The following is a 26,439-nucleotide window of genomic DNA, read 5'->3' as shown; positions in this document are numbered from 1 at the left end:
GGGGGCCCGGGGTTGGGGTGGGGACACTTGAGCACCGCTCAGTGCCCAGGCTTAAAGCACTTTACATAGATGACTCACTGGGCACTGCTGCTAGTTCCCGTTTCACAAGAAGAGGAAACTGAGGCCCAGAGAGGAAAGGGGACTCAGGCGAGACCACGGAGCTCGTCTACACCAGGCTGGGATCGCCCCCAGCCCCGGCACAGAAGTCTGCATCCAGCAGGAGCTCAGCTCACTGAAAGAGTCACCGATTCCTCCTCTCGGGAGAAATGTCCTCCATTTTTCTCAGTCCCTCAACACCCGGCCCACTCTTTCTTCACAGTTAGGAGCAGACAGGTAAACATTTCAGGGAGAAGAGGGGGGAAAAAAAGAAAACCAAAAAAAACAACTGTCTAACTCCGGAGAGGAAGAAACATGATTAACTTTCTTGGCAAGTCACTGCCACATTTAACGAACATCGCTCACCTGAAAGACTCCCCGAACACGGCTCTCATCACAAAGTGGGCAGGTGGCTGTCAGGGGAGCCCCAGGTGGGCTCCTCCTGTCCCAGGTCCTCCCAGGGCGAGGCCACCTGCCTCGGCTCTCCAGGCCGACCTCGGTGGTGCCCGCCCCCAGCCCGCTGTGGGTGTCTGGAATGCGGAAACGGGAACCTGCCGTGCCAGCTCCTAACAGCGACTTATTCAACAGCCGCAGGAACACGCCAGCCACCGGAGTTCCCCAGGAGATGGCTGGTCCGTCGTGAACAGGCGCGTTCCCAAAGAAAGCTGTTTTGCCAACAGTCCCTCTGGGGGAGGGAAAGAAAAGGCCTCCTTACTCATCAGACACGTGGTCTGAGGAGTCTGAATGGACTTGAGAGAAAGCTCAAAGGTAACAAAGGCGGCTCGCCTGTTACCTCGGATTCAGACACAGCCACCTGTTCACTGACCGAGCCAGGGCTGGACTTGTGCCCACACCATCCCCTGCCCTGAGCTTGCGCCTGGATGCTTCATTCAGAACCGTACAATCCAAAGGCGGGCTCCTTGGCCCGTGCAGAGGAGGCGCTAGCTCGCAGAGGCAATGCAGCTTAATGATTAAACGCGGTCGCTGGACTCTTCCAGCCAGCTTTGGAAGCACAACCGAACAGCTTCGGCTGGCTAATAACAACAACCACAACAGGAATGCTCATTGCACAAGGGGCTGTTCTAAGCGCTGCATATGAATTCTCTCTTCTAACCCTCCCAGTGACCCTCTAAGGAGAAACTATCAGCATTCTTATTTTACAGATGAGAAGTTGAACGAACAAGTCACAGGCTGGAGGTCACACAGGAAGAAAGTGCTGGGGTGGGGATCTAACCCAAGTAGAGTGGCTCCAAGGTTCCAGTTTTTAACCACTACTTTATTTATTTATTTATTTATTTTATTTTATTTTGAGACAGAGTTTGGCTCGGTCACCCAGGCTGGATGGAGTGCAGTGATGCAATCTCGGCTCACTGCAACCTCCGCAGCCTTCTGGATTCAAGCAATTCTCCCGCCTCAGCCTCCCAAATAGCTGGGATTGCAAGTGTGCGCCACCACACCCAGCTACTTTTTTTTTTTGTATTTTTAGTAAAGACAGGGTTTCACCATGTTGGCCACGCTGGTCTTGAACTCCTAACCTCAGGTGATCCACCTGCCTTGGTCTCCCAAAGTGCTGGGATTACAGGCATGAGCCACCGTGCCCAGCCTTAACCAGTACTTTAGATCTCCTCTTGCAAGGAGAAGCAGGTGCTCCCACTGGGCCTCAGTTTCCTCATGTATGAAATGGGATGAGGAGTCAGTGAGAGCTTTATTATTATTTTTGTAGAGACAAGGGTCTCACTGTGTTGTCCAGGCTGGTCTTGAACTCCTGGCTTCAAGCGATCCTCCCTACTTGGCCTCCCAAAGTGCTGGGATTACAGGCATGAGCCACTGTGCCTGGCCAAGTGAGATCTTTATGGTGGGCACTGTGCTTCTGGCTCACAAAAACGCTCAACAACTATCAGCTGCACTTATCACATGCTGCCCTCAGAGTCAAACAGGTCCACTTTATTCCTTCACAATACCGACTAATCAGCTCATGGCCAGAGTTTAAATTCCAGGCAGCTGAAGGAAAAGAAATTAAGAAAGGCTCTTACCATGCTTCTTTTCATCCACACACACAAATATAAACAGAATGTCTATTCTGAGTCAGGCACTGGGACACAGTAGTAAACAAAAACCACATAAACCCTGCCCACAGGGAGCTTATAGTCCCCTCTGAATGAACTGGCACCGAATATTCAAAGATTAGCTGATATATCTTGTACTGAGCGCTGCTTTGGGTCAGATGCTGTAGTGGTCTAAGCATGTCACGTGCTTTCATGTATTCGAATCCTCCCAACAACCTAGGAGGACAGTACCGTTACCAGCTCCACCTTACAGATACGGAAACTAAGACATGCAAGGCTAAGTGGCTTGCCCAAAGTAAAACAAGGAGCCCAAGATGGATCCAGAACTTGCACTCAGCAGTCTGGCTCAGAACCCACACTGCATTCCTCAGCCTTTTGCAGTCTCAAAGGGTGATGGCTTTACAATGTGGACACGAGCAGTACCAACAGGTATCCTCAGGAAATTTCAGTCTGCAAAAGGGATGGTCACTCTTCACAGATCTTTTTCTTTTTCTTTTTCTTTTTTGATGAGGGGGGGCAGGATCATCAAATTATATTTATTACAAGTCACATTTATGCTGGGCACAGTGGCTCACACCTGTAATCCCAGCACTTCGGGAGGCCAAGGAGGGAGGATCCCTTGAAGCCAGGAGTTCAAGACCAGCCTGAACAACAAAGTGAGACCTCGTCTCTATGAAAGATTAAAAAATTAGTCAGGCATGGTGGCATGCACCTGTGGTCCCAGCTACATGGGAGGCTGAGGCGGGAGGATTGCTTGAGCCCAGGAGGTTGAGGCTGCAGTGAGCCATGATCACACTACTGCACTCTAGCGTGGGTGACAGAACAAGACTGTCTTTAAAAACAACAAATACATACATACATAAAAAGTCACATTTAATATGTTAATAGCAGAGGCCACATTCTTAGGCACTTACCATATGCTGGCCCCTGGGGGTAAGCACTTGACAGGCATCCTCTCCTTTCATCCAAGGATGACCCTCAGAGGCGGAAACTCAGTCTCTGCATGGAGGGGAAGGAGGAGGGGGGAGGGATTCAGGAGCAGAGAAAGGAGTGAGACCCAGGTGCTTCTGAGCAGAGTGAGTGCTCTCAAAGACGGCACACTCGGCCGGGCGTGGTGGCTCAAGCCTGTAATCCCAGCACTTTTGGAGGCCGAGACGGGGGGATCACGAGGTCAGGAGATCGAGACCATCCTGGCTAACACGGTGAAACCCCGTCTCTACTAAAAAATACAAAAAACTAGCCGGGCAAGGTGGCGGGCGCCTGTAGTCCCAGCTACTCGGGAGGCTGAGGCAGGAGAATGGCGTGAACCCAGGAGGCGGAGCTTGCAGTGAGCTGAGATCTGGCCACTGCACTCCAGCCAGAGCGACAGAGACTCCGTCTCAAAAAAAAAAAAAAAAAAAAAAAAAAAAAGACCGCGCACTCTAACCTTCAGACTGCTGCCTCATCACTCAACTCAGGTTTCCCTGAATTGTCAGACAAAATACTTGGTATTCCAATAAGATTCAGAGTTCTTATGGTACAGGGACTCTGTGCACACAGTTTCAAAGGTGGGCATGATTAGAGAACAAAAGGTAAGTCCTGATTCAGGTAATTACCAAACAAAGTTGGTAAGCACGATGACAAAAATGCATGGACATTATGTTTTCACTCTGTTCCACTTATTTCTGCAGCAAATCCAATTGTCTGCCTACCCAATATCCCTCCCCCTTTCCCAGTCCTTTCCTAAATGGTACTCTGATTTTATTCCTGTAGCCACTCTCCTCCCTGTGCTACCTACTTCAGGTGAGGCTGGCCGCTGGCCCCAGGCCCCAGGCCCCAGCCCCAGAGGGTCAATCCTAATTGGCCCTTGGCTGGTTTCTTGGGCAGGGTCACGTATCACAATGCTGGCCAATGAGATATGAGGGAAATCTGGGAGGCAGGGAATCAATGAACGGTTTCCTCACTCTTAAAGAGATACACAGCGAGTGAGAGATGCCCTCTTTCTGCTGCTGGATGTGGCCCTGTCAGTGTGTGCCAACTGGAGCCCTGGCAGTCATCTTGTGGCCACGCAGGGAGTCTAGGGACCCAGGAGACACACCATGGATGGCAGGGTGGCTTGAAGGAGAGGAATGGGATCCCTGCAGGCATTGGGAAACTGCTTAGTCAACTCCTGTGCTGCCTACCTACAGGCTTGTTATATGAGATCATAAATCTCGTTATTTCAGGCCAATTTCATTCGGGCTTCCTATTAGAGTAGCTCGCGGTTCTCAAAACGTGCTTCCTGGACTAAGGGCACCAGTGTCACCAAAAATGCAAATTCTCAATCTAGACTTACAGAATCAGGAACTTACAGAATCAGGAACTTACAGAATCAGGTGGGGCCCAGCAATCTCTGTTTTACCTAGCCCTCTGGGGATTCTGATCCTTGCTAGGGTTTTTTGTTTGTTTTTTTGTGACGGAGTCTCACTCATTCTGTTGCCCAGGCTGGAGTGCAGTGGCGCAATCTTGGCTCACTGCAACCTCCGCCTCCCAGGTTCAAGCGATTCTCCCGCCTCACCCCCCTGAACAGCTGGGACCACAGGTGTGTGCCACCACACCCGGCTAATTTTTGTATTTTTAGTAGAGATGGAGTTTCACCATGCTGCTCAGGCTGGCCTCAAACTCCTGGCCTCAAATGATCCACCTGCCTTGGCTTCCCAAAGTGTTGGGATTACAGGTGTGAGCCACCGCGCCTGGTCTTGCTGGGGTTTGAAAACCACTGCAGTAGCACATAGAGCTTTGGAGTTAAGATACAGCTCTGGAGTCAGACTGCCTGAATCCAAATCACGTCACCATGCTGATACACTGTTGGTGGGAATGTAAATTAGCTCAGCCACTGGGGAAAGCAGTGGCTTTTGAAGATTCCTCAAAAAATTAAAAATAGAATTACCATTCGACCCAGCAATCCCATTACTGGGTATCTACCCAAAGGAAAAGGAACGGTTCTACCAAACAACACCTGCGCTTGTATGTTCATCGCAGCGCTATTCACAATAGCATGTGAATCCACCCACAAAGCCATGGAATCAACCCCGAGGCCCGTCGACGGTGGACTGGATAAAGACAATGTGGTACATATATACCATGGAATACTACACAGCCATTAAACGAGAATGGAATCGTGTCTATCGCAGCAACATGGCTGTAGCTAGAGGCCAATATCCTAAGTGAATGAATGCAGAAACAGAAAACCAAATATCCCACGTTCTTACTTCTAAGTGGGAGCTAAACATTGGGTACACAAACACATACCCCATGTTCTGACTTCTAAGTGGGGGTTAAACATTGGGTACACACCCACACCCACCCCCACACACACACACTCCATGTTCTTACTTCTAAGTGGGAGCTAAACATTGGGTACACACACACAGCCCATGTTCTTACTTCTAAGTGGGAGCTAAACATGGGGTACATACCCACACACACACTCCATGTTCTTACTTCTAAGTGGGAGCTAAACATTGGGTACACACACACACACACACACACACACACACAAAAGAACAATAGACACTGAAAATTCCAAAAGCCAAGAAGGAACGGGGCAAGGGTTGAAAATCTGCCGGCCGGGCGCGGTGGCTCACGCCTGTAATCCCAGCACTTTGGGAGGCCAAGTGCTGATCACCTGAGGTCAGGAGTTCAAAACCAGCCTGGCCAACAAGGTGAAACCCCATCTCTACTAAAAAATACAAACAAAAATTAGCCAGGCATGGTGGGGCGGAGGGGGGAGGGGGTGGCACCTGTAGTCCCAGATACTCGGGAGGCTGAGGCAGGGAGAATTGCTTGAACCTGGGAGGCGGAGGTTGCACTGAGCTGAGATTGCACCACTGCACTCCACCCTGGGTGACAGAGCGAGACTCCATCTCAAAAAAAAAGGAAAAGAAAATCTACCTATTGGGTACTCTGTTCACTATCTGAGTGACAGGATCTGTACCCCAAACCTCAGCATCACACAATATACTCATGTAACAAACCTGCACATGTATTCTCTGAATCTAAAAAAATAAAAAAATCACGTCACCACCTTTTTCTAGCTGCCTGACCTTGAACAAGTTATTCAAATTTAGTTGCCTCATCTGCAAAGGGAGAATAGTATCTTCCAGGGCTGTCGGGAGGCTTAAAGGAGTGGCTTCATGTGAAGGGCCTGGCACAGTCTTGCATGCAGCAGACGCTACATACATTGCCTACTTGCTGCTGCAGTTGTTGCTGCTGATGCTATTATTACCGCTTGCAGCCAAAGGCTTACCAACTGGCACAACTTCCCGACTGAGCTCTTCCAAAGTTGGCACCGTATCTCCTTTAAGGTTATTTCACCCCCACCCGCTCCCACAGGACCAAGACGAGTGCCCTAGGGTTCCACAACGACTTGCAAATCTCCCATCGCTACAGGGAGGTGCGCGGCTCCTCAGGCCTCCTCCCCAAGCCTGAGCCACCTGGTCCCAGCACAGATTCCCACAGACACCTCAAGCTGGGTGCTCTGCCAGCTACTGTGCTTGGTGACTGATCCAGAATGCCCACGAGTTCCAGAGAGCATCCCCACCACGTGAGCCACACCAAACATCCAGCAAGAGTCCGCGGGTGCCCCTCCCTCTGGGAGCTGTGCTTTCAAAACTGGTGGTACCAAGATGCAGAAAGGCAAAGTGTCTACCATCATAAGCCAGGTGAGGTCCCCGTGGGAAGGGGCAGCCTCTTGTTGGGCTTAATAGCAAGCCCCGGTTTGACACTACAAGTTGGGGCAGGGGTTTTCACGCCCTGGTGTCACAGGCACTGTTGGGCCTGTCACTGAAAGAGGACAGTGAGATGCAGGAGGAACTGGGGGAGGACTACCAACTCTTTATGGCAGGAAAGCCTTGGCCAAATTCCTCAGGTTCCTGAGAGCCTCATTTTATGAGGCTGAACCTCATAAAATTGCCAATATTCAACCATTCTTGACCCACAAAAGCACAATGTCAGGCAGTTCGACCTAATACAAGACAGGAAACTCCCTCAGATAATGTCAAGGAACTGGTCGCCAGCAGGAAACTGGAATGGCGGTGGCCTCTTGGGAAGGGAACTGGGTGCCCTATTTTTGTTGCTTTGGTTCCATATACGTGTGGTCACTAGTCAGACTTTTCAAAAATGTAATAAATCGGCCGGGCGCAGTGGCTCACGCCTATAATCCCAGCACTTTGGGAGGCCAAGGCAGGTGAATCACGAGGTCAAGAGTTTGAGACCAGCCTGGCCATCACGGTGAAACCCCGTCTCTACTAAAAATACAAAAATTAGCTGGGCGTGGTGGTGCACGCCTGTAATCCCAGCTACTCAGGAGGTTGGGGCAGGAGAATCACTTGAACCTGGGAGGCGCAGATTGCAGCGAGCTGAGATTGGGCCATTGTACTCCAGCCTGGCAACAGAGTGAGACTCTGTCTCAAAAAAAAAAAAAAAAATGTAATCAACCCTGAAAAATCTTACCTTCTCAATCAGAGAAAAGACAAACCTGTGCAGGTCCCTAAGAGATCTGCAAATGTCTCCTCTCTACCCTCATTCCTCCCACTCTCCCCCGCTCACTCTGCTCCAGCCATGTGGGCCTCAATCTTACCAGGCCCCTCGCCTCAGGGCCTTTGCACTGGCTGTTCCCACTCCCTCACCTCCTTCAGGTCTGGCCACCTTTTCAGGGAGACCATCCCTGGCCACCCTTCCCAAAATTTCAACACCCTCCACCTTAATGCAGTCATGTGTTGCATAACACTGTTTCAGTCAACGATGGACCACATTTACAAGGGTGGTCACATAAGAAGACAATGGAGCTGAAAAATTCCTCTTGCCTAGTAACATTGCAGCTACAGGGAGGTCTGAACGCCATGCATTACTCACCTGTTTGTCATGACATTGGTGTAAACAAACCTACTGTGGTTCCAGTCATGTAAAAGACAAGGTAACATATACAATCATGTATAGTTCATAATACTTTTTTTTTTTTTTTGAGACACAGTGTTACTCTATTGCCCAGGCTGCAACCTCTGCCTCCTGGGTTCAAGCAATTCCCCTACCTCAGCCTCCCAAGTAGCTCAGATTACAGGTGCAAGTCACGTCGCCCAGCTAATTTTTGTATTTTTAGTGGAGACAGGGTTTCACCATGTTGGCCAGGCTGGTCTAGAATTCCTGACCTTAGGTGATCCGCCCACCTCAGGCTCCAAAAGTGCTGGGATTACAGGCGTGAGCCACCACGCCCGGCCCGTGTACAGTACATAACACTTGATAAGGATAATAAATGACTATGTTACTGGTTTACATATTTACTATATATACTTTTTTTTTTTTTTTTTTTTTTGAGACAGAGTCTAGCCCTGTCACCCAGGCTGGAGTATAGTGGCGCAATCTCAGCTCTCTGCAACCTCTGCCTCCCGGGTTCAAGCTATTCTCCTGTCTCAGCCTCCCGAGCAGCTGGGATTACAGCCTCCTGTCACTATGCCGGGCTAATTTTTGTATTTTTAGTAGAGATGGGGTTTCGCCATGTTGGCCGGGCTGTATATATACTTTTTATTGTTATTTTAGAGCGTGCTCCTTCTACTTATATACAAAAAAAAGCTGTAAAACAGCCTCAGGCAGGTCCTTCAGGAGTTATTCCAGAAGAAGGCATTGCTATCATAGGAAGTGACAGCTTCACGTGTGTTACTGCCCCCAAAGACCTTCCAGTGGGACAAGAGATGGAGGAGGAACCGTGATACTAATGATCCTGGGGAGGCGTAGGCTCATGTGTTTGTGTCTTAGTTTTTACTAAAAGCAGCTCAGAAATCAAAAAAATAAAAGTAGAACATTTTAAATTTAAAAATAGAAAAAAGCTTACAGAATAAGGATATAAAGAAAATATTTTTCTACAACTGAATAAGATGTGTTTTAAGCTAAGTGGTATTACCACAGAGTCAAGGCAGGGCACGGTGGCTCATGCCCAGCACTTTGGGAGGCCGAGGCAGGCAGATCACCAGAGGGCAGGAGTTCGAGACCAGCCTGGCCAACATGGTGAAACCCCATCTCTACTAAAAATACAAAAAAAAAAAACAACAACGAAAAATAGATTACAGTTGGTGGGTGCCTGTAATCCCAGCTACTGGGGAGGCTGAGGCAGAAGAATTGCTTGAACCCGGGAGGCAGAGGTTGCAGTGAGCTGAGATTATGCCACTGCACTCCAGCCTGGGTAACAGAGCGAGACTCTGTCTCAAAAAAAAAGAAAAAAAAAAACCCAAAACAGTTAAGAAATTTAAAAGTTTACAAAGTAAACAAGTTACAGTAAGCTACGGTTAACTGATTATTGAGGAAACATTTTGTAAAACAAATTTAGTGTAGCCTAAATGTACAGTGTCCGTTAAGTCTACAGTGGTGTACAGTCCTGTCCCAGCCTTCCCATTCACTCACCACTCACTCACTGACTCACCCAGAGCAACTTCCAGTCCTGCAAGCTCCATCCACGGTTAAGTGCCCTGTACAGGTGCACCTTTTAAAAAATCTTTTATACCATATTTTTACTGCACCTTTTCTACGTTTAGCTACACAAATACTTGCCATTGTGTTACAACTGCCACAGAATTCAGGGCAGTCACGTGCGTGTAGGTTTGTGGCCTAGGAGCGACAGCCTACTCCATAGCGCCTAGGTGTGGAGGAGGCTGTGCCATGTAGGTTCGCAGCAAGTACACTCCATGAGGTTCACACAATAAAACAGCCTAACAACACATTTCTCAGAACATAGCCCCATTGTGAAGCCATGCAGGACTGCTTCCTAGGCCCTTTCCCTGTTTAATTTCTGCCGCCTCGCGCTTATCACCAGCTGACATGGTGCGTGTTTTACTTCTTTATCTTGTTTGTTGACTGACTCTTCCACTTCAAGGTGAGTCCCAGAAGGGTGAGAACTCTTGGCTGTTTTGCTCATGGCTGCACCCTGGTATCTAGAACAGTGCTCCCCTCACTGAGGACTTGATAAGTTTAAAACTCAAGGCCAAGGCCGGGCGCAGTGGCTCAAGCCTGTAATCCCAGCACTTTGAGAGGCCGAGACGGGCGGATCACGAGGTCAGGAGATCGAGACCATCCTGGCTAACACGGTGAAACCCCGTCTCTACTAAGAAATACAAAAAACTAGCCGGGCGAGGTGGCGGGCGCCTGTAGTCCCAGCTACTCGGGAGGCTGAGGCCAGAGAATGGCGTGAACCCGGGAGGCGGAGCTTGCAGTGAGCTGAGATCCAGCCACTGCACTCCAGCCTGGGCTACAGAGCGAGACTCCGTCTCAAATAAATAAATAAATAAATAAATAAATAAATAAATAAATAAAACTCAAGGCCAGGCTCAGTGGCTCACACCTGTAATCCCAGCACTCTGGGAGGCCGAGGTGGGTGGATCACAAGGTCAGGAGATCGAGACCATCCTGGCTAACAAGGTGAAACCCTGTCTCTACTAAAAATACAAAAAATTAGCCGGGTGTGGTGGCACGTGCCTGTAGTCCCAGCTACTCAGGAGGCTGAGGCAGCAGAATCACTTGAACCCAGGAGACGGAGATTGCAGTGAGCCAAGTTCGCACCACTGCACTCCAGCCTGGGCGACAGAGTTATACTCTGTCTCAAAATAAAATAAAATAAAATAAAAATCAAGGCCAGGCTCTGTGACTTACACCTGTAATCCTAGCACTTTGGGAGGCTGAGGTAGGTGGATCTCCTGAGGTCAGGAGTTTGAGACCAGCCTGGTCAACATGGCTAAACCCCGTCTGTACTAAAACAAATTACAAAAATTAGCCAGGCGTGGTGGCGGGCACCTATAATCACAGCTACTAGGGAGGCTGAGGCAGGAGAATTGCTTGAACCCGGGGGGCTGAGGTTGCAGTGAGCTGAGCTCGTACCAGTTCACTCCAGCCTGGGCAAAACGCGAAACTCCATCTCAAAAAAAAAAAAAAAATAAAAGTCAGATTCACGGCATCAGCATTTGGGGTTTGCTGCCCTTAGATCCCACATGCAGTCCACACTGGGAAATATACACAAATCAAGCCACCTATACTGAAGACAGAGCTCCCGACATTCCCTCCACACTAGACTCACCTGAAAGCCTCTCTACTGAAAGAACTGCAAAAAGTGCCTTGGAAAGAAAAAGAGGCCAGGCATGGTGGATCACGCCTGTGATCCCAGCACTTTGGGAGGCTGAGGCAGGAGGACTGCTTGAGGCCAGGAGTTCGAGACCAGCTACGACAACATAGAAAGAGGCTGTTTCTACAAAAATATTAAAAAATTATCCAGGCGTGGTGGCATGTGCCTGTGGTCCCAGCTTCTTGGGAGGCTGAGGTGGGAGGATCACTTGAGCCCAGGAGTCTGAGGCTGCGGTGAGTTGTGATCGTGCCATTACACTTCAGGCTGGGTGAAAAAAAAGAGCAAGACCTTGTCTCAAGAAAAAAAATAAAAAGAAAGAAAAAGAAAGGACAGAGATGAAGATGGTGCTGGGGGTGGAAGTTTATGGAAGCTAGAGGGGGTGCAGGACTTCCCCCGTCTTCCTCCCTGCAAACCAACAGCACAGCACAGAGAACAGGGCACCAGAGAAGAGAGCTCACCATCAGATGCAACAAACGGTGCCAGCACTGGCAGGATCCGACCAACCAGCGCTCCTGTTCCCATCAACCATCTCTACCCACCAGGCAGCACACCATCAGGAGAAGCCCCCAAACGCTCCCCTCTTTTCCTGCCACCTCCACATAAGAATTTCACCACATACTCATGTGCTGTTGTTCCAGACCCCCAAGGCACAAACGCAGTGATGGGAGCGGGGAGCGCACGCCGGCCGTAAAGGCCTAGCTGCTAGCTTGATGAGAAATACCATCAGGTCCCAGGCACTGTCACAAGCTGCATCTTGCCCCTTTTCTTCTTTTGTCCAGAGTCAGAACTGAAAGGGGCACGTTTCCTGCCTCCTGCCGCGATGTTGTGGGCACACCAAAGACTGGATTCCGGTTCGTGTGGGGCCTCAACAAAGACCCACCAGACGAAGGCCGGGTGTCAGAAGATCTGTGTACATCTCTCATGAGGGGAGGGTCTGAGGCTTTTTGTTGAAACAAGTCCTTGGAAAAAATGTGGGAGGGACCCCACAGGCAGGTGCTAGTGGGAAACAGATCTCAGGGAACAGGGACCTCAGTAAACCGACTCGAAGGCCAGTGCCACAGTGTTTGCTGCTCAGAGAAGCCGGGGCTGCTGAGGCCTGGCCGGGTGTTCCCACTGCTGCCACACATGGCTTTATCAAAGGGGCTTCCAAAGCATTGGGCCAAGTATTGGCTGATATAATAGAGAAAAAAAAGCAAACATTTGTATTATATAAGTGGACTGAGCAGAGGCAGGGAATTCCCCCGTATGTACACTTGAGCTTGAAATACACAAATGCTGGGTGAAATTTGTTGTACTTGTTTTTAACTTTTCATGAGGATACATTTCAAACACATCAAGGCAAAAAAAGAGTAAAATAAACCCTCACTGTCCGGCTTCAATAGTTCCAATCACGGGCAATCTTATTTCATCTCTTATTCACCCATGCACACTTGAGCCCCTGCTCTCTCCGCCTGTCTGTATTATTTTGAAGGAAATCCTAGACAGCTTAACAGTTTAATCCTAGATATTTCAGCATGAGCATCTTACAGATAGGGACTTTTTAGGTTAGGTATGGTGGGCTCATGCCTGTAATCCCAACATTTTGGGAGGAAAAAGGGAAGATCACTTGAGTCCAAGAGTTCAAGACCAGCCTGGGCAACATAGAGAGATCCCATCTCTACAAAAAAAATTAAAAATTAGCTGGGCATGGTTGTGCATACCTGTAGTCCCAACTACTCAGAAGGCTGAGACGGGGGGATCGCTTGAGTGCAGGAGGTAGAGGCTGCAGGGAGCTATGATCGTGCCACTGTACTCCAGCCTGAGTAACAGAGTGAGACCCTGTCTCCAAAAAAAAAAATTACAAACCAAGAAGCACTGGCCAGAGAGGTATTAAAGCCTCAAGGCCCAGCCAGGCGCAGTGACTCTTGCCTATAATCCCAGCACTTTGGGAGGCCAAGGCAGGCGGATCAACTGAGCTCGTGAGTTCGAGACCAGCCTGACCAACATGGAGAAATCCTGTCTCTACTAAAAATACCAAATTAGCCGGGCGTGGTGGCACATGCCTCTAATCCCAGCTACTCGGGAGGCTGAGGCAGGAGAATTGCTTGAATCTGGGAGGCAGAGGTTGCGGTGAGCTGAGATCGCGCCATTGCACTCCAGCCTGGGCAACAAGAATGAAACTCCGTCTCAAAAAAAAAAAGCCTCAGGGCCCAAAGGGGCCTGGGAACTGTTGCGGCCCCCACCCCAACACAGGGGCTCAGAAACCACATGTGGAGTGGGGAGGCTGGAACTAGTGAGAATGGTCCTGCTTGTCTGCCCCATCTGTTCGTCTGTCCATTCACGGAAAGACCACACAGTGAGTGTTTAAGAGCCTAGACTCTGCAGCCAGTGTCTTGCACAGGAATCCTGAATTTGAGACTCACCAGCTCTGTGACTTGAACTTCTCTGTAACTCAGTTTCCCCTGATGAGACATGGGAAAAACAACAGTACCTACCCCAAGGAGTGGTTCTAAGGATTCAATGAGGTATTATCTGAGAAGCACTCAGAGCAGTGCCTCCTACATAGTAAGAGCTCAGTGAATGCTGGCTCGTATCATTAATTCAACAGAGACTTACCGAGCATCTCTGACATGCCAGGCACTGTCCAGCAGTTGGAGATAAGTGTGGTGAGCACCACCTGGGAAAAGGAACCAGCTGAGAATCTCCAGCACCTGCCCCGTTTGGGTAGGAGGCCAGGATTCATCCTGCACCTGAGACCACCAAAAAGTCTAGAACCACGACTCTCATAGAGTTAACAGAGGAAACCACTGTGATGTCCCTTCCCTGCACCCCAGCCACTGGCAATGTCTTTGGAGCACAGCAAGGGTAAGATGCACTCACACGCTAAGCTCTGCTGTTGCTTCCACCAGAGCCCACAGCACCCACCTGAATACACAGCAATGAGGGCCAGAGTCAGCCACACGAAAGGCTTCACCTCCAAAGCAGCAGTTTGTTTATTTATTTATTTATTTATTTTGAGACTGAGTCTCGCTCTGTCGCCCAGGCTGGAGTGTAGAGGTACAATCTTGGCTCACTGCAACCTCTGCCTCCTGGGTTAAATTGATTCTCCTGCCTCAGCCTCCCAAGGAGCGGGGATTCCAGGTACCCACCACATACCTGGCTAATTTTTTTCTATTTTTCACCATGTTGACCAGTCTGGTCTTGAACTCCTGACCTCAGGTGATCCTCCCTCCTCATCCTCCCAAAGTGCTGGGATTATAGGCATGAGTCACCATGCCTGGCCCCAAAGCAGCAATTTAGAAATGAGCTTTCAGGCCAGGTGCACTGGCTCACGCCTGTAATCCTAGCACTTCGGGAGGCCAAGGCAAGTGGATCATGAGGCCAAGAGATCAAGACCATCCTGGCCAACATGGTGAAACCCCATCTCTACTAAAAATACAAATATTAGCTGGGTGTGGTGGTACACACCCGTAGTCCCAGCTACTCGGGAGGCTAAGGCAGGAGAATCACTTGAACCTGGGAGGCGGAGGTCGCAGTGAGCTGAGATGGCGCCACTGCACTCCAGCCTGACGACAGAGCGAGACTCCGTCTCAAAAAAAAAAAAAAAAGAAATGAGCTTTCAAACAGGCCAAGACCTTTCATTGCCTTCCTCAGTCTCCCTGCCCACACCCCTCCCAACTCCCCAAAATCCCTCTCTCCTGGGAGGTAAGGTTCCAGGTTCCAGCCAACCTAGAGGTCAATTTAAGGAGTGGACCTCTCAATCATTCAGTTCTCAAACCAGCACCCCAGCACCAACGTAAACCTAGAGATCAACGCTGAAAATTTGGGACTTCTTTTTTTTTTTTTATTGAGCAAGGGTCTTGCCCTGTCACCCAGGCTGGAGTGCAGTGGCACAACCACGGCTCACTGCAGCCTTGACCTCCTGGCCTAAAGCAATCCTCCCACTTTAGCCGTCCATGTAGCTGGGACCACAGGCACATGCCACCACACCCAACTAATTTTTTAATTTTTTGTAGAGATGGAGTCTTGCTTTGTTGCCCAGACTGGTCTCAAACTCCTGGGCTTAAGCGATCCTCCTTCCTGGGCCTCCCAAAATGTTGGATTACAGGTATGATCTTCTACCACCAGCATGAGAATCGATTTTGTGCAACAAGTCCCTCCTATGGTTTTCATTGCTCAAAACTCAGACCCTATCCCCCTTAAACACCTTCCAATGCAGCATATAAAACAGGTTTAAAAGTATACACTCTGTACCTGAGCTCAAATGCTGCCTCTGCCACTTCCCAACTTTCAGCAAGTGACCTCTCGTTGCCTTATCTCAGCTTCCTCAACTGTGAAATGGGAATAATCATAGTCCCTGGCACCTCCAAACACAGGTAACACCCACCAACACAAAGCACAGTGCCAGGCACATACAGCAAGTTTGATGGACAGTAGCTCTTTGGTTAGCTATAATTGCTTGTGATAAACCTGCTTTTCATCATACATCTGCCCTTCTCCACCAAGATAAAACAGGGGTGGCAGGTCTGATCTGTCAGTGAACTACCGCCTTTGATTTACACCTGAATCTCATACCCTTGGCCCGTGCTGTCCAACGTGGTAGCCATTAGCCACATGTAGCCACCAAACGCTTGAAACATGGCTGGTACAAACTGAGATGTGCTGAAAGTGTAAAATACATATTGTATGTCAAAGGCTTAATGTGAAAAAAGGGATGTAAAATAGGTCACTAATAATTTCTATATTGATTACACATTGAAATTATGTTTTAGATGAAATAAAATACATTATTAAAATTACTTTCCTCCTTCCTTTTACTTTTTAAAATATGGCTACTAGAAAATTTTTAATTACATATATGAGCCTCATCAGTGGCCCACATTATATTTCTTTCTTTCTTTCTTTTTTTTTTTTTTGGAGAAGGAGTCTTGCTCTGTTGCCCAGGCTGGAGTGCAGTGGCACAATCTCAGTTCACTGCAACCGTCACCTCCAGGGTTCAAGTGATTCTCTGACTCAGTCTCCCAAGTAGCTGGGATAACAGGCACGTGCCACCACACCCGGCTAATTTTTTGTATTTAAGTAGAGATGGGGTTTCACCATGTTGGCCAGGCTGGTCTCGAACTGAACTCAAGTAACCTGCCTGCCTCAGCCTCCCAAAGTGCTGGGATTACCGTGCTCGGCCCCACATTATATTTCTACTGGACAGCACTGCTGTGGGCCTTTGAGAACCAGTGTCTTACTCAACTTTATACTGTCAGTGTCAAGCATGGAGCCTGGCACACAGGGTAGGTGAAGAAATGTTTCACAGATGGACAGATGAAAGATGCTCGCCATACTTCCAGTCTTTTTTTTTTGTTTTTAAAAGAGACAGGCGGTGTGATCATAGCTCACTGTAGCCTTGATCTCCGGGACTCAAGGTGTGGGAGTGCCTAGGCTCAAGTGACCCTCTCACCTCAGCCTCCTGAGTAGCTGGAAGTATAGGTGCACATCACCAGGCCTGGCTAATTTAAAAAATTTTTGCAGAGATGAGGTCAGATGCAGTAGCTCACATCTGTAATCCCAGCACTTTGGGAGGCCAAGGTGGGAGGATCACCTGAGGTCAAGAGTTCAAGACCAGCCTGGCCAACATGGTGAAAACCTGTCTCTACTAAAAATACAAAACTTACCCGAGTGTGGTGGCAGGCACCTGGAATCCTAGCTACTGGGGAGGCTAAGGCAGGATAATCATCTGAACCCATGAAGCAGAGGCTGCAGTGAGATATGATCACACCACTATACTCCAGCCTGGGCAATAAAGTGAGAATCTGTCTCAAAAACAAAAACTTTTTGTTTTGCAGAGATGGGGTCTCATTATGTTGCCCAGACTGGTCGTGAACTTCTGGCCTGAAGTAATCCTCCCACCTCAGCCTCCCAAAGTGCTGGGATTACAAGCATGAGCCACCATGCCCACCCAATATTTTTAGTCTTAAAAGCACCCACTACTGTCCTCACATCTAATCAGGGCTATCCTTCATTCAAAATATTTAGTAACCCATAAGGCCTAGGCTACAGCAAATCAAAGTACACACAGGTCATGGTGCTGGAGCAGGGACCTGGGGCCCTTACAGGTCCAGGAATCACTGTCTTAGTTGCTGGGCCACAGTGTGATACTTTAACAGTCCACACGGCTAGTGTGCTTCAAACACCATTTCCAGCTGGGTGCAGTGGCTCACATCTGTAATCTCAACATTTTGGGAGGCCGAGGCCAGCAGATCACTTGAGATGAGGAGTTGAAGGCCAGCCTGGCCAACATGGTGAAACCCCGTCTCTATTAAAAATACAGAAATTACCTGGGAGTGGCGGTGGATGCCTGTAACTCCAGGTACTCAGGAGGCTGAGGAAGGAGAATCGCTTGAACCCAGGAAGCAGAGGTTGCAGTGAGCCCAGATCACACCATTACACTTCAGCGTGAGCGACAGAGCAAGCCTCCGACTCAAAAAAAAAAAGAAAAAAACACCTTTTCCAGCCAAGTCCCAAGTCCCCTTGCAAAGCTCACCCAAAGGAGACACCCTGCTCCCTCAGACACTACACTTTGTTTCATGCTAACCTGTGCCTGGTATGGCAATCAGTCAGTCTTGTTCTACTTGACAGGCTCTGCTGGAGGGTCTTTAGTTTTGAAACCACCACCAAACCATCCCTGTCTCATTGAGAGCAAAAATGATGCCACAACATCCCAGGCCGCCCCTGCTGCCACATGAATTGGGTACTAAACACAGTCTAAAGTGCTTTGCATGTCAAACAACAAGGACACGAAATGCTGTGTCCGCTTCCTCAATTTGCTTCTGCCTAGTAAGGAGGGCCTGGGAAGAGAGCTTAGAATGTAGGTAAAGAGCATGGAGGGCGGAATCAGTTTCCTCACCTGTAAAATGAGTTCGATCAAGTTGATTACTTCATTGGACTACTGTCAGGATTAACTGAGGAATGTGTGAAATGCTTAGAAGAGCATCTAGCACAGAGTAAGCACTAGGTAAGCTGCTACCATTATTATTATTTTATAAAAAAGTAGGCCAGGTATGGTGGCTCGTGCCTGTAATTTCAGCACTTTGGAAGGCCGAGGGTGAGGATCACTTCAGCCCAGAAGTTCAAGATCAGCCTGGGCAAAACGGGTCTCCACAAAAAAAAGAAAAAATATGGCCGGGTGTGGCGGCTCACACCTGTAATCCCAGCGCTTTGGGAGACCGAAGTGGGCAGATCACCTGAGGTCAGGAGTTTGAAACCAGCCTGGCCAACATGATGAAACCCTGTCTCCTCTACTAAAAGTACCAAAAATAATTAGCCAGGTGTGGTGGCACATTCCTGTAATCCCAGCTCTTTGGGAGGCTGAGGCAGGAGGATCACTTGAGCCCAGGAAGCGGAGGTTGCAGTGAGCTGAGATCATGCCACTGCACTCCAGCCTGGGCGGCAGAGCAGACCCTTCACAAAAAAAAAAAAAAAAAGAAAAGGAAAAGAAAAAGAAAAAGAACTTAAAGTGGTATAAACTTGAAAACTAGGAATTTACCCTTCTCCAGTCACACTGATACTCTAAAAAAAAAAAAAGAAAAGGAAAAGAAAAAGAAAAAGAACTTAAAGTGGTATAAACTTGAAAACTAGGAATTTACCCTTCTCCAGTCACACTGATACTCTTTATAGCAAACTCACTCCCACCTCCGGACCTTAACACTTGCTGTCCCCTCTGCCTGGAACGTTCTTTCCCCAACTTTTGGCATAGCCAGTGCCACTGCTCATTAAGGTCTCAGTTAACATGACTCTTCAAAGAGGCCTGGGAGGTCTTCCCTGACCATCCAAGCTAAAGTAACCACTGCCATCTTGCCCCATCAGCCATTTTCTCTCCACTTACCCTGTTAAATTTTCTCCATCACAGTTAAAACTATCTGAAGAGGCAGGATCAGGATTTTTCTTTATTTAAAAAAAAAAAAAGAGGCTGGGCCCAGTGGCTCATGCCTGTAATCCCAGCACTGTACAAGACCGAGGTAGGTGGATCACCCAAGGTCAGGAGTTTGAGACCAGCCTGGCTAACATGGCAAAACCCCTCCCCTACTAAAAATGCAAAAATCAGCGGGGCATAGTGGCGCATGCCTGTAGTCCCAGTTACTCGGGAGCCTGAGGCAGGAGATTGGCTTGAACTTGGAAGGCAGAGGTTGCAGTGAGCTGAGATTGTGCCAGCCTGGGTGACAGCGAGACTCCATCTCAAAAAAACAAAGTGAAGTGATCCTGTTTATTGCATGTCTTCCCGGGCTAGAATGGCTAGAATGTAAACCCTAGGACAGCAAGGATCTTGTCTGTCTTGTTGACTGCTGAATCCTCAGTGCCTAGAATAGGACCTGGTACACAGCACGGTCTCAACACATCTGTCAACTCAATAAAATAAGAATAGTAGCTAACTGCACAGGGCTAATGACATCCCAATGTGCTGAAAGTCTTGCAGACATTTCATTCAGTCTCCAACGACCCTCGAGATAAAGACTACTATCACACCCATTTTGCCAATGAACAAAAAAGTTCAGTGCACATCTTCCAAGTTAGTGGCTATATTGTGATCTGAACTTGGTCTGCCCGCCACCTAAGCCACCCTCCAACGGTGGCACGCTTCTCGCAAATATGAGGAGTGATATTTCCCACTGACGCTCCACCACCAGTCCCTCACCCCCACCACCCACTGTGGTCAGGCCACTTTACTGGCTCCTATCTTCCTGGGCAAATCTCCTCCCTTCTTTCAGGTGCAGCTGGATCCCTTGCCCTAGGCCCCAACATCTTCAAGCGGGATCCCTGTGATACAACTTTTTCTTATTTCTACCTGGTGTTTCAAATGATTGAGTTGACTCTTCCTGTGAATTACTTTGAGTTTGAAAGATCACATGTAGGTTGAGGTGGGAGGATCGTTTTGAGGCCAGGAGTTTGAGACCAGCCTAGGCAACATAGTGTGAGACCCTATCTCCACAAAAATTAAAAAATTAGCTGGGTGTGGTGGTGCACACCTGTAGCCCCAGCTACTAGGGAGGTTGGGGTGGGAGAATCACTTGAGCTCAGGGTTTCAAGGTTACAGTGAGCTACGATGATGCCACTGCACTCCAGCGTGGGCAACAGAGTGACCCTGTCTGTAAAAAAAAATCACAGCTGTCCCTGCCCTGAAGGCTTGATGCAGATGATCTTATGGAACCTCTCAACAATCACCTTATAAGGAAGACACTTGTATCATCCCCATTTTCAGATGAGGACACTAAGGCCCAGAAGGACACATGACTTGCCCAAGGTATCACAACAAGTATAGGGTAAAGTCACAGTGTGAACCCGGACCATGTGGCCCCAGAGTTTATGCTTCAGCCACTAGGCCATGCTGCCTATGTGAAAGGATACTTTTTTTTTTTTTTAATTTCGAGACACAGTGTCACTCTTGTCACTCAGGCTGGAGTGCAGTGGCACAATCTCGGCTCACTGCACCCTCTGCCTCCCCGCCTCCCTGGTTCAAGCAATTCTCCTGCCTCAGCCTCTCAAGTAGCTGGGATTACAGGTGCTCATCATCACGCCTGGCTAATTTTGTATTTTTTTGTTGTTGTTTGTTTTTTGTTTGTCTTTTTTTTTTTTTTTTTTTTTGAGATGGAGTCTCGCTCTGTCGCCCAGGCTGGAATGCAGTGGCTCAATCTCAGCTCACTGCAAGCTCCGCCTCCTGGGTTCACACCATTCTCCTGCCTCAGCCTCCCTCGCGGCTGGGACTATAGGCGCCGGCTACCACGCCCAGCTAATTTTTTTGTAATTTTTAGTAGAGATGGGGTTTCACTGTGTTAGCCAGGATGGTCTCAATCTCCTGACCTCAGATGATCTGCCTGCCTTGGCCTCCCAAAGTGCTGGAATTACAGGCGTGAGCCACCACCAAGGATACTTATTAGATGTGTGTTTGCTGAGGTAAAGAAATCTCAGAGGAACGACGTAAAGGTCCAGCAGTGGGGGAATGCTGGAATAAAGCATGGTCTCTCTACACTGAAGAATGTGGGTACAGCTGCTGAAAAGGATAAGCCAAATCTATATGTAATGACTTGGAAGGACATGCCCAGCCATTAATTGAAAAAATTGGGTTACAAATAGGTGTAACTTGATTTCTACCCCATCCTTTTTTGGGGAATGGTACGGTAGGAGGAAGAAAACAGTCGATACACACACACACACACGCACATACACACATACAGACATAATCAATATAAGCACAGAAAAAGATAACTGAGGCATCGGCCCAAATCACAGGGGCAGAGAACACATCCATTTTGTTCATTATGCTATCTCCAAAACCTAGCAATAGATACTTAATAGATACTCACTGTCTGAACAAATGGTTATCTCTGGGTACATGGGATTTTGGAGTGGAGGGTGGCAGTAGGTATTTTCCCTACATCTCTGTACTGTTTGACACATTACAACAAGCATGAATTTCTTGCATAACTTTTTTTAAGCTAAATTCAACCCAATCACATACATACACACACGCACAAAATGTCATGACCAGAATAGTCCTAAAAAAAAGGAAGCAATAGGCTGGGCACGGTGGCTCATGCCTGTAATTTCAGCACTTTAGGAGGCCAAGGTGGGTGGATCACCTGAGGTCAAGAGTTCGAAGCCAACATGGCAAAACCCCATATCTACTAAAAATACACAAATTAGCCAGGCATGGTGGCACGTGCCTGTAATCCCAGATACTCAGGAAGCTGAGGCAGGAGAATCATCTGAACCCAGGAGGTGGAGGTTGCAGTGAGCCGACATCATGCCACTGCACTCCAGCCTGGGCCACAGAGCAAGACTCTGTCTAAACAAAACAAAACAAAACAAAACAAAACAAAAAAAAAGGAAGTAATATCAGTCTTGAAGAATACACAAATGCACAAACTTGTCCAATAGACTCTCATTTTTTTTTTTTTTTTAAATTTCTGAGAGAGGGTCTTACTCCGTCACACAGGCTAGAGTGCAATGCTGCAATCACAGCCCACCACAGCCTCAACATCCCGGGTAGCTGGGACTAGAGATGTGTGCCATCACACCTGACTACTTTTTTGTAGAGATGGAGTGTCAATACGTTGCCCAGGCTGCTCTCAAACTCCTGGGCTCAAGTGATCCACCTGCCTCAGCCTCCAAAGTGCTAGGATTACAAGCATGAGCCACTGCACCCCACCAAATAGCCTCTCATTCTTGTCCTTACAGCTAAAGACAAATTCTTTTTTTTTAATTTATTTATTTATTTATTTATTTATTTTTGAGACAGAGTCTCGCTCAGTCGCCCGGGCTGCAGTGCAGTGGCGCGATCTCGGCTCACTGCAAGCTCTGCCTCCCCGGTTCACGCCATTCTCCTGCCTCAGCCTCCCGAGTAGCTGGGACTACAGGGGCCCGCCACTATGCCCGCCTAATTTTTTTGTATTTTTAGTAGAGACGGGGTTTCACCATGTTGGCCAGGATGGTATCAATCTCCTGACCTCGTGATCCGCCCGTCTCGGCCTCCCAAAATGCTGGGATTACAGGTGTGAGGCACTGCGCCCGGCCCAAATTCTTTATTTTAAAGGAAATGACTGTTGAATTATTTTGTTAAAATGTAAATACATTTAATTTAGATTTTCAAGTTACTAAATCTATGTTTGAAATATATCAGTAAAATATATTTTACAGCAAAAAAGAGAGGCACCAATCACTGCACATTCTAAATTCCACTTTTGATTTACCACCTAACAACTGCAATGTCTGAAAGACAGACTCGCATTTAACTCTTAGATATTCATTCTACACAGACTGCCGAAAAGCCACGTGCTGCTGTCACTAGTCATGGAGAATAACCAAGATTTTTTTTTTTTTTTTTTTAAGCCACTGCTTTATTTCTTCAGGTTAAGGGAACAAAATGCTTAGGTAAATTTGGTGGCCATCACAAATGTGATTGAGACCACCGGTTTCTATCATCAAATGAAATCACAATGACAGGTTTCTGACAATAAACTCAATCTAAAGGGAGCGCTAATAAATGCTCTTCCCAGGCTCTTCTTGGGTGTGTGGTATGGGTGCTGCCTCCTGAAATGCCCAGGATGGCCACCCTCCCACACGGGATATTCTAAGCCGCTGACACCATCTAACTTTTCTGAAAGAAATTTACAACTCAGCCAGTCTGTACCAGGCTAAAATCACAGAACTGGGTCCCCTGAAAGCCAGGCTTTCATGCCACATCCACAGTCACTGCTGTCCAGTCAAGTCTATAATGTCTTCTTGCCCTTATTAATACATATGTTACATAGGTTTACCTATGTTAATCCCTAATGACTTAACCTTGTCATGGCCAGGCGTGGTGGCTCATGTCCTACAATCCCAGCACTGTGGGAGGCCAAAATGGGTAGATCACCTGAGGTCAGGAGTTCGAGACCAGAATGGCCAACACGGTGAAAACCCCATCTCTACTGAAAACACAAAAACCAGCCGCACGTGGTGGCGGGCACCTGTAATCCCAGCTACTCAGGAGGCTGAGGTAGGAGAATCGCTTGAACCCGGGAGGCGGAGGTGAGCTGAGACTGTGCCGATGCACTCCAGCCTGGGCTACAGAGCTACAGACTCCATCTCAAAACAAACAAAGAAACAAAAAACTCAACCTCGTGAGAAAAGGCCACCACCTCGAGGAGCGGAGGGGAACTTTCAGTGCCCATCAGATGGGAGACCAATATGGGCCAATGAAATGGTGTTCCTATGAAATAGCAGATTCGTCCTTCTTGCCTGTCGACTGGACATGGGAAGGCAGGGGAAGAGCAACTCCCAGGTTTCTGGCTTAGGCAACCAGGTCTATGCTGGTGCATTTGCCAAGATGGTGACTACTGGTTTCAGAAGGAGGAGTTCAGGTTGGACATGTTGAGTTTATGGTGCCCAAGAAAGCCACTAGGGGCATCGAAGAAGCACAGGCTCCACATCTGGAGCTGGAGTGCAGGGGACACAGAGGCAAGAGCTGGCAGCATTAAGACAATAATTAAAGCACTGGAGTAAACATAATGGCTCTATGGGGAGGGGTGTGTGAGCAGGGGACCGCTGATGGCAGGTCAGTCCCATTTCTTCTTAGGCCTTTCTACTATAGTGTGTTCCATAATTTAATCTTTGGTGAGTAAAATTTTGGGCGGTGGGGAGAATAAAGAAACACTAACCTTGTGACCACTCTGCCATGTAGGTACAAACAAGCAAAAAGGGCCTATTAAAAAAAAAAAAAAAAAAAGAAAAAAAAAACAGCAAGATGCATTTAATCATTTAATAAGCACTTACTGTGTGCCGGGTCTTGTGCAAAGCACTAAACATGAATTATCTCCTGGAACCATCCAAACAATCCTGGCACAAAAGTCCTATGACTACCATTCCACAGATGGGACACTGAGGCTGGGAGCAAACGTGTGGGGGAGCTCAGGGCTGTCATGTCACAGCCCACAGTCAGGCAGTCTCTGGGCCAGATGGAGAATATTGAAGAACAATTATAATACATAAGAGCTGCTACTTAGTGAGAGATGGCGCTGGACTAGAAACACAATCTCAGCAAATCCTTACAACCCTTTGAGAGTGATCTTGTTATTATCTCATTTTGGAAATGAGGAACCTGAGGTAGTAGGATGTCAAGTCAACTGGACCAGTTCTGAATCTGGCCCTCGGGGGAGACCAATACTACAGCCAGAGCCCCACCCTCAGAGGGTCTCTGGGCCACTAGGAACACGCTTAATAAACGGTACCATTTACTGAGCATTATGTGCCAGCTGCTGTGCTAAGCACTTTACGCATGGTATTCTCACTGCATCCTGAAAACAACTCGACGAAGTGGTTGCTACTTAAATCCCCATTTTATAGATAGGGAAGCCAAGGCACAGAGAGGTGAGGCCAGTTGCTCAAAGTCACACAGCTGGTAAATGTTCAAATTTGAACCTGGGGTCTCTCTGCCTTCCAAACCAACGCTCTTAACAAAATTATCTCGGTTAACAGCAGCTAGCCTGCGTTGGGTGCTAACCATGGACTCACCTCTTTACATGCACACACTCAACTAATCCTCACCCTATGCAATCGATAACATCTTCACCTCATTTTTCGGAGAGCTAACAATAACCCCAACACGTAGTAAGTGCCTCCTATGTGCCAAATGTTTTATTCTATTATCTCAAAAGAATCTCCGCCAAGACACTCTCCTACTCCGTTTTACTGCAGGGGAAATTGAGGTTCGGCGCGGTTTCCCCAGATCGCAGCTCCCGAGCGGCACAGCCGGGACGCGAATCCACCGCTCCCCGCCTCCAAGCTCTTCCCCACAGCGCCGGGGTGCACGCCTGGAAAGTTGAGCCATGCAGGCACAAGTCCGGCTGGGTCCGGAGGGCGCGAGTCCCGGCGCCGCCGCCCCCCACGGCCAGTACCCACACCCGGCCGTCCGCCCGCGCTGACCCTCGGGGTCCGGGCAGCCACCGATTCCCCGCCACACTTGCGCGAGGCCGACCCCGCACCCGGAGCCACATACCTGACGTCTGGGCTGCCCGCCCCGCGGGCCCCACGACTGCGGCGTCGGGCTCCGCGCCGCTCGCTGGAGACGCCGCCAGCTCCGGTGGCCCGAGTGACTTCCAGGCTGCCCACTTCCAAGCCGCTTCGCGCGCGTCCTCCTGGGAACTGTAGTTTCGCCCTAGCCGGCCGCGAACTGAAAAGAGCCTGGCGCGCGGGGGCTGCCGGGAGCCGTAGGCGCACTGCCGCGCTGCCTCCTAGGAACCGTAGTCCACTGGTCGCCTTCATGCAGCTCCAGTCTCTAGAGCACTTCCGCAGCCCCGAGGGGCGTGAGGGAGGGAGGCGTGTCTCCTGCAGACTCCAGCTCCAGAGCTGCGCTGCTCACCCCGCCGGGGCGGTTTCTCCTTTCTCCTAGCCCCGTCTGCCTCCTCCCTTCTTTCGGCGGAACCTCTCTTTCACTCTCTGCCAGGCTCGAGTCACTCACCCTTAGGACGCTAGTCACTCTTCCCCCAGGAGAAGTGGAGGAAGCGGAGCAGTGAGCTAGACCCCCCGCGAAGGGGGTGGTGGAGGAGGGCGTCGATGCGCGCTCGCGCACGCGCGCTCGCCGGCAGACCCCGGCCTAAATTGCCGCGGGCCCCCGCTGAGAGGATTTTTTTTCTTTCTTTCGAGCGCGCGCCC

The 26,439-nt window shown here is 48.9% G+C and overlaps 2 protein-coding genes across 7 annotated transcripts in view; both read right to left on the bottom strand.

Moving 5' to 3' along the window:
* SIPA1L3 (signal induced proliferation associated 1 like 3) overlaps positions 1-26,323 on the bottom strand; it is a 308,912-nt gene extending 282,589 nt beyond the window's left edge. For 2 of the 6 annotated variants that reach the window (XM_028839531.2, XM_028839535.2), the window contains exon 1: positions 25,784-26,323. The gene's annotated coding sequence lies outside the window, so the exon portion shown is untranslated. Of the gene's footprint in view, positions 1-462; positions 833-25,783 lie in introns of those variants that run through there. The other 4 variants (XM_028839532.2, XM_077982389.1, XM_077982387.1 and 1 more) reach the window with 3 other exon arrangements.
* LOC144337442 (uncharacterized) overlaps positions 1-26,323 on the bottom strand; it is a 40,494-nt gene extending 14,171 nt beyond the window's left edge. The window contains exon 1 of the mRNA XM_077982619.1: positions 25,452-26,323. Coding sequence (XP_077838745.1) covers positions 25,474-26,049 — 576 coding nt within the window. The 5' untranslated portion in view covers positions 26,050-26,323 and the 3' untranslated portion in view covers positions 25,452-25,473. The remainder of the gene's footprint in view (positions 1-25,451) is intronic.
* Positions 26,324-26,439: the final 116 nt, after the last annotated feature.

Source organism: Macaca mulatta, chromosome 19 (assembly GCF_049350105.2).
Source record: "Macaca mulatta isolate MMU2019108-1 chromosome 19, T2T-MMU8v2.0, whole genome shotgun sequence".
NCBI lineage: Eukaryota > Metazoa > Chordata > Mammalia > Primates > Cercopithecidae > Macaca > Macaca mulatta.
Note: the sequence above shows the minus strand (reverse complement) of the source record. Positions and strands in the feature narration are given on the sequence as shown.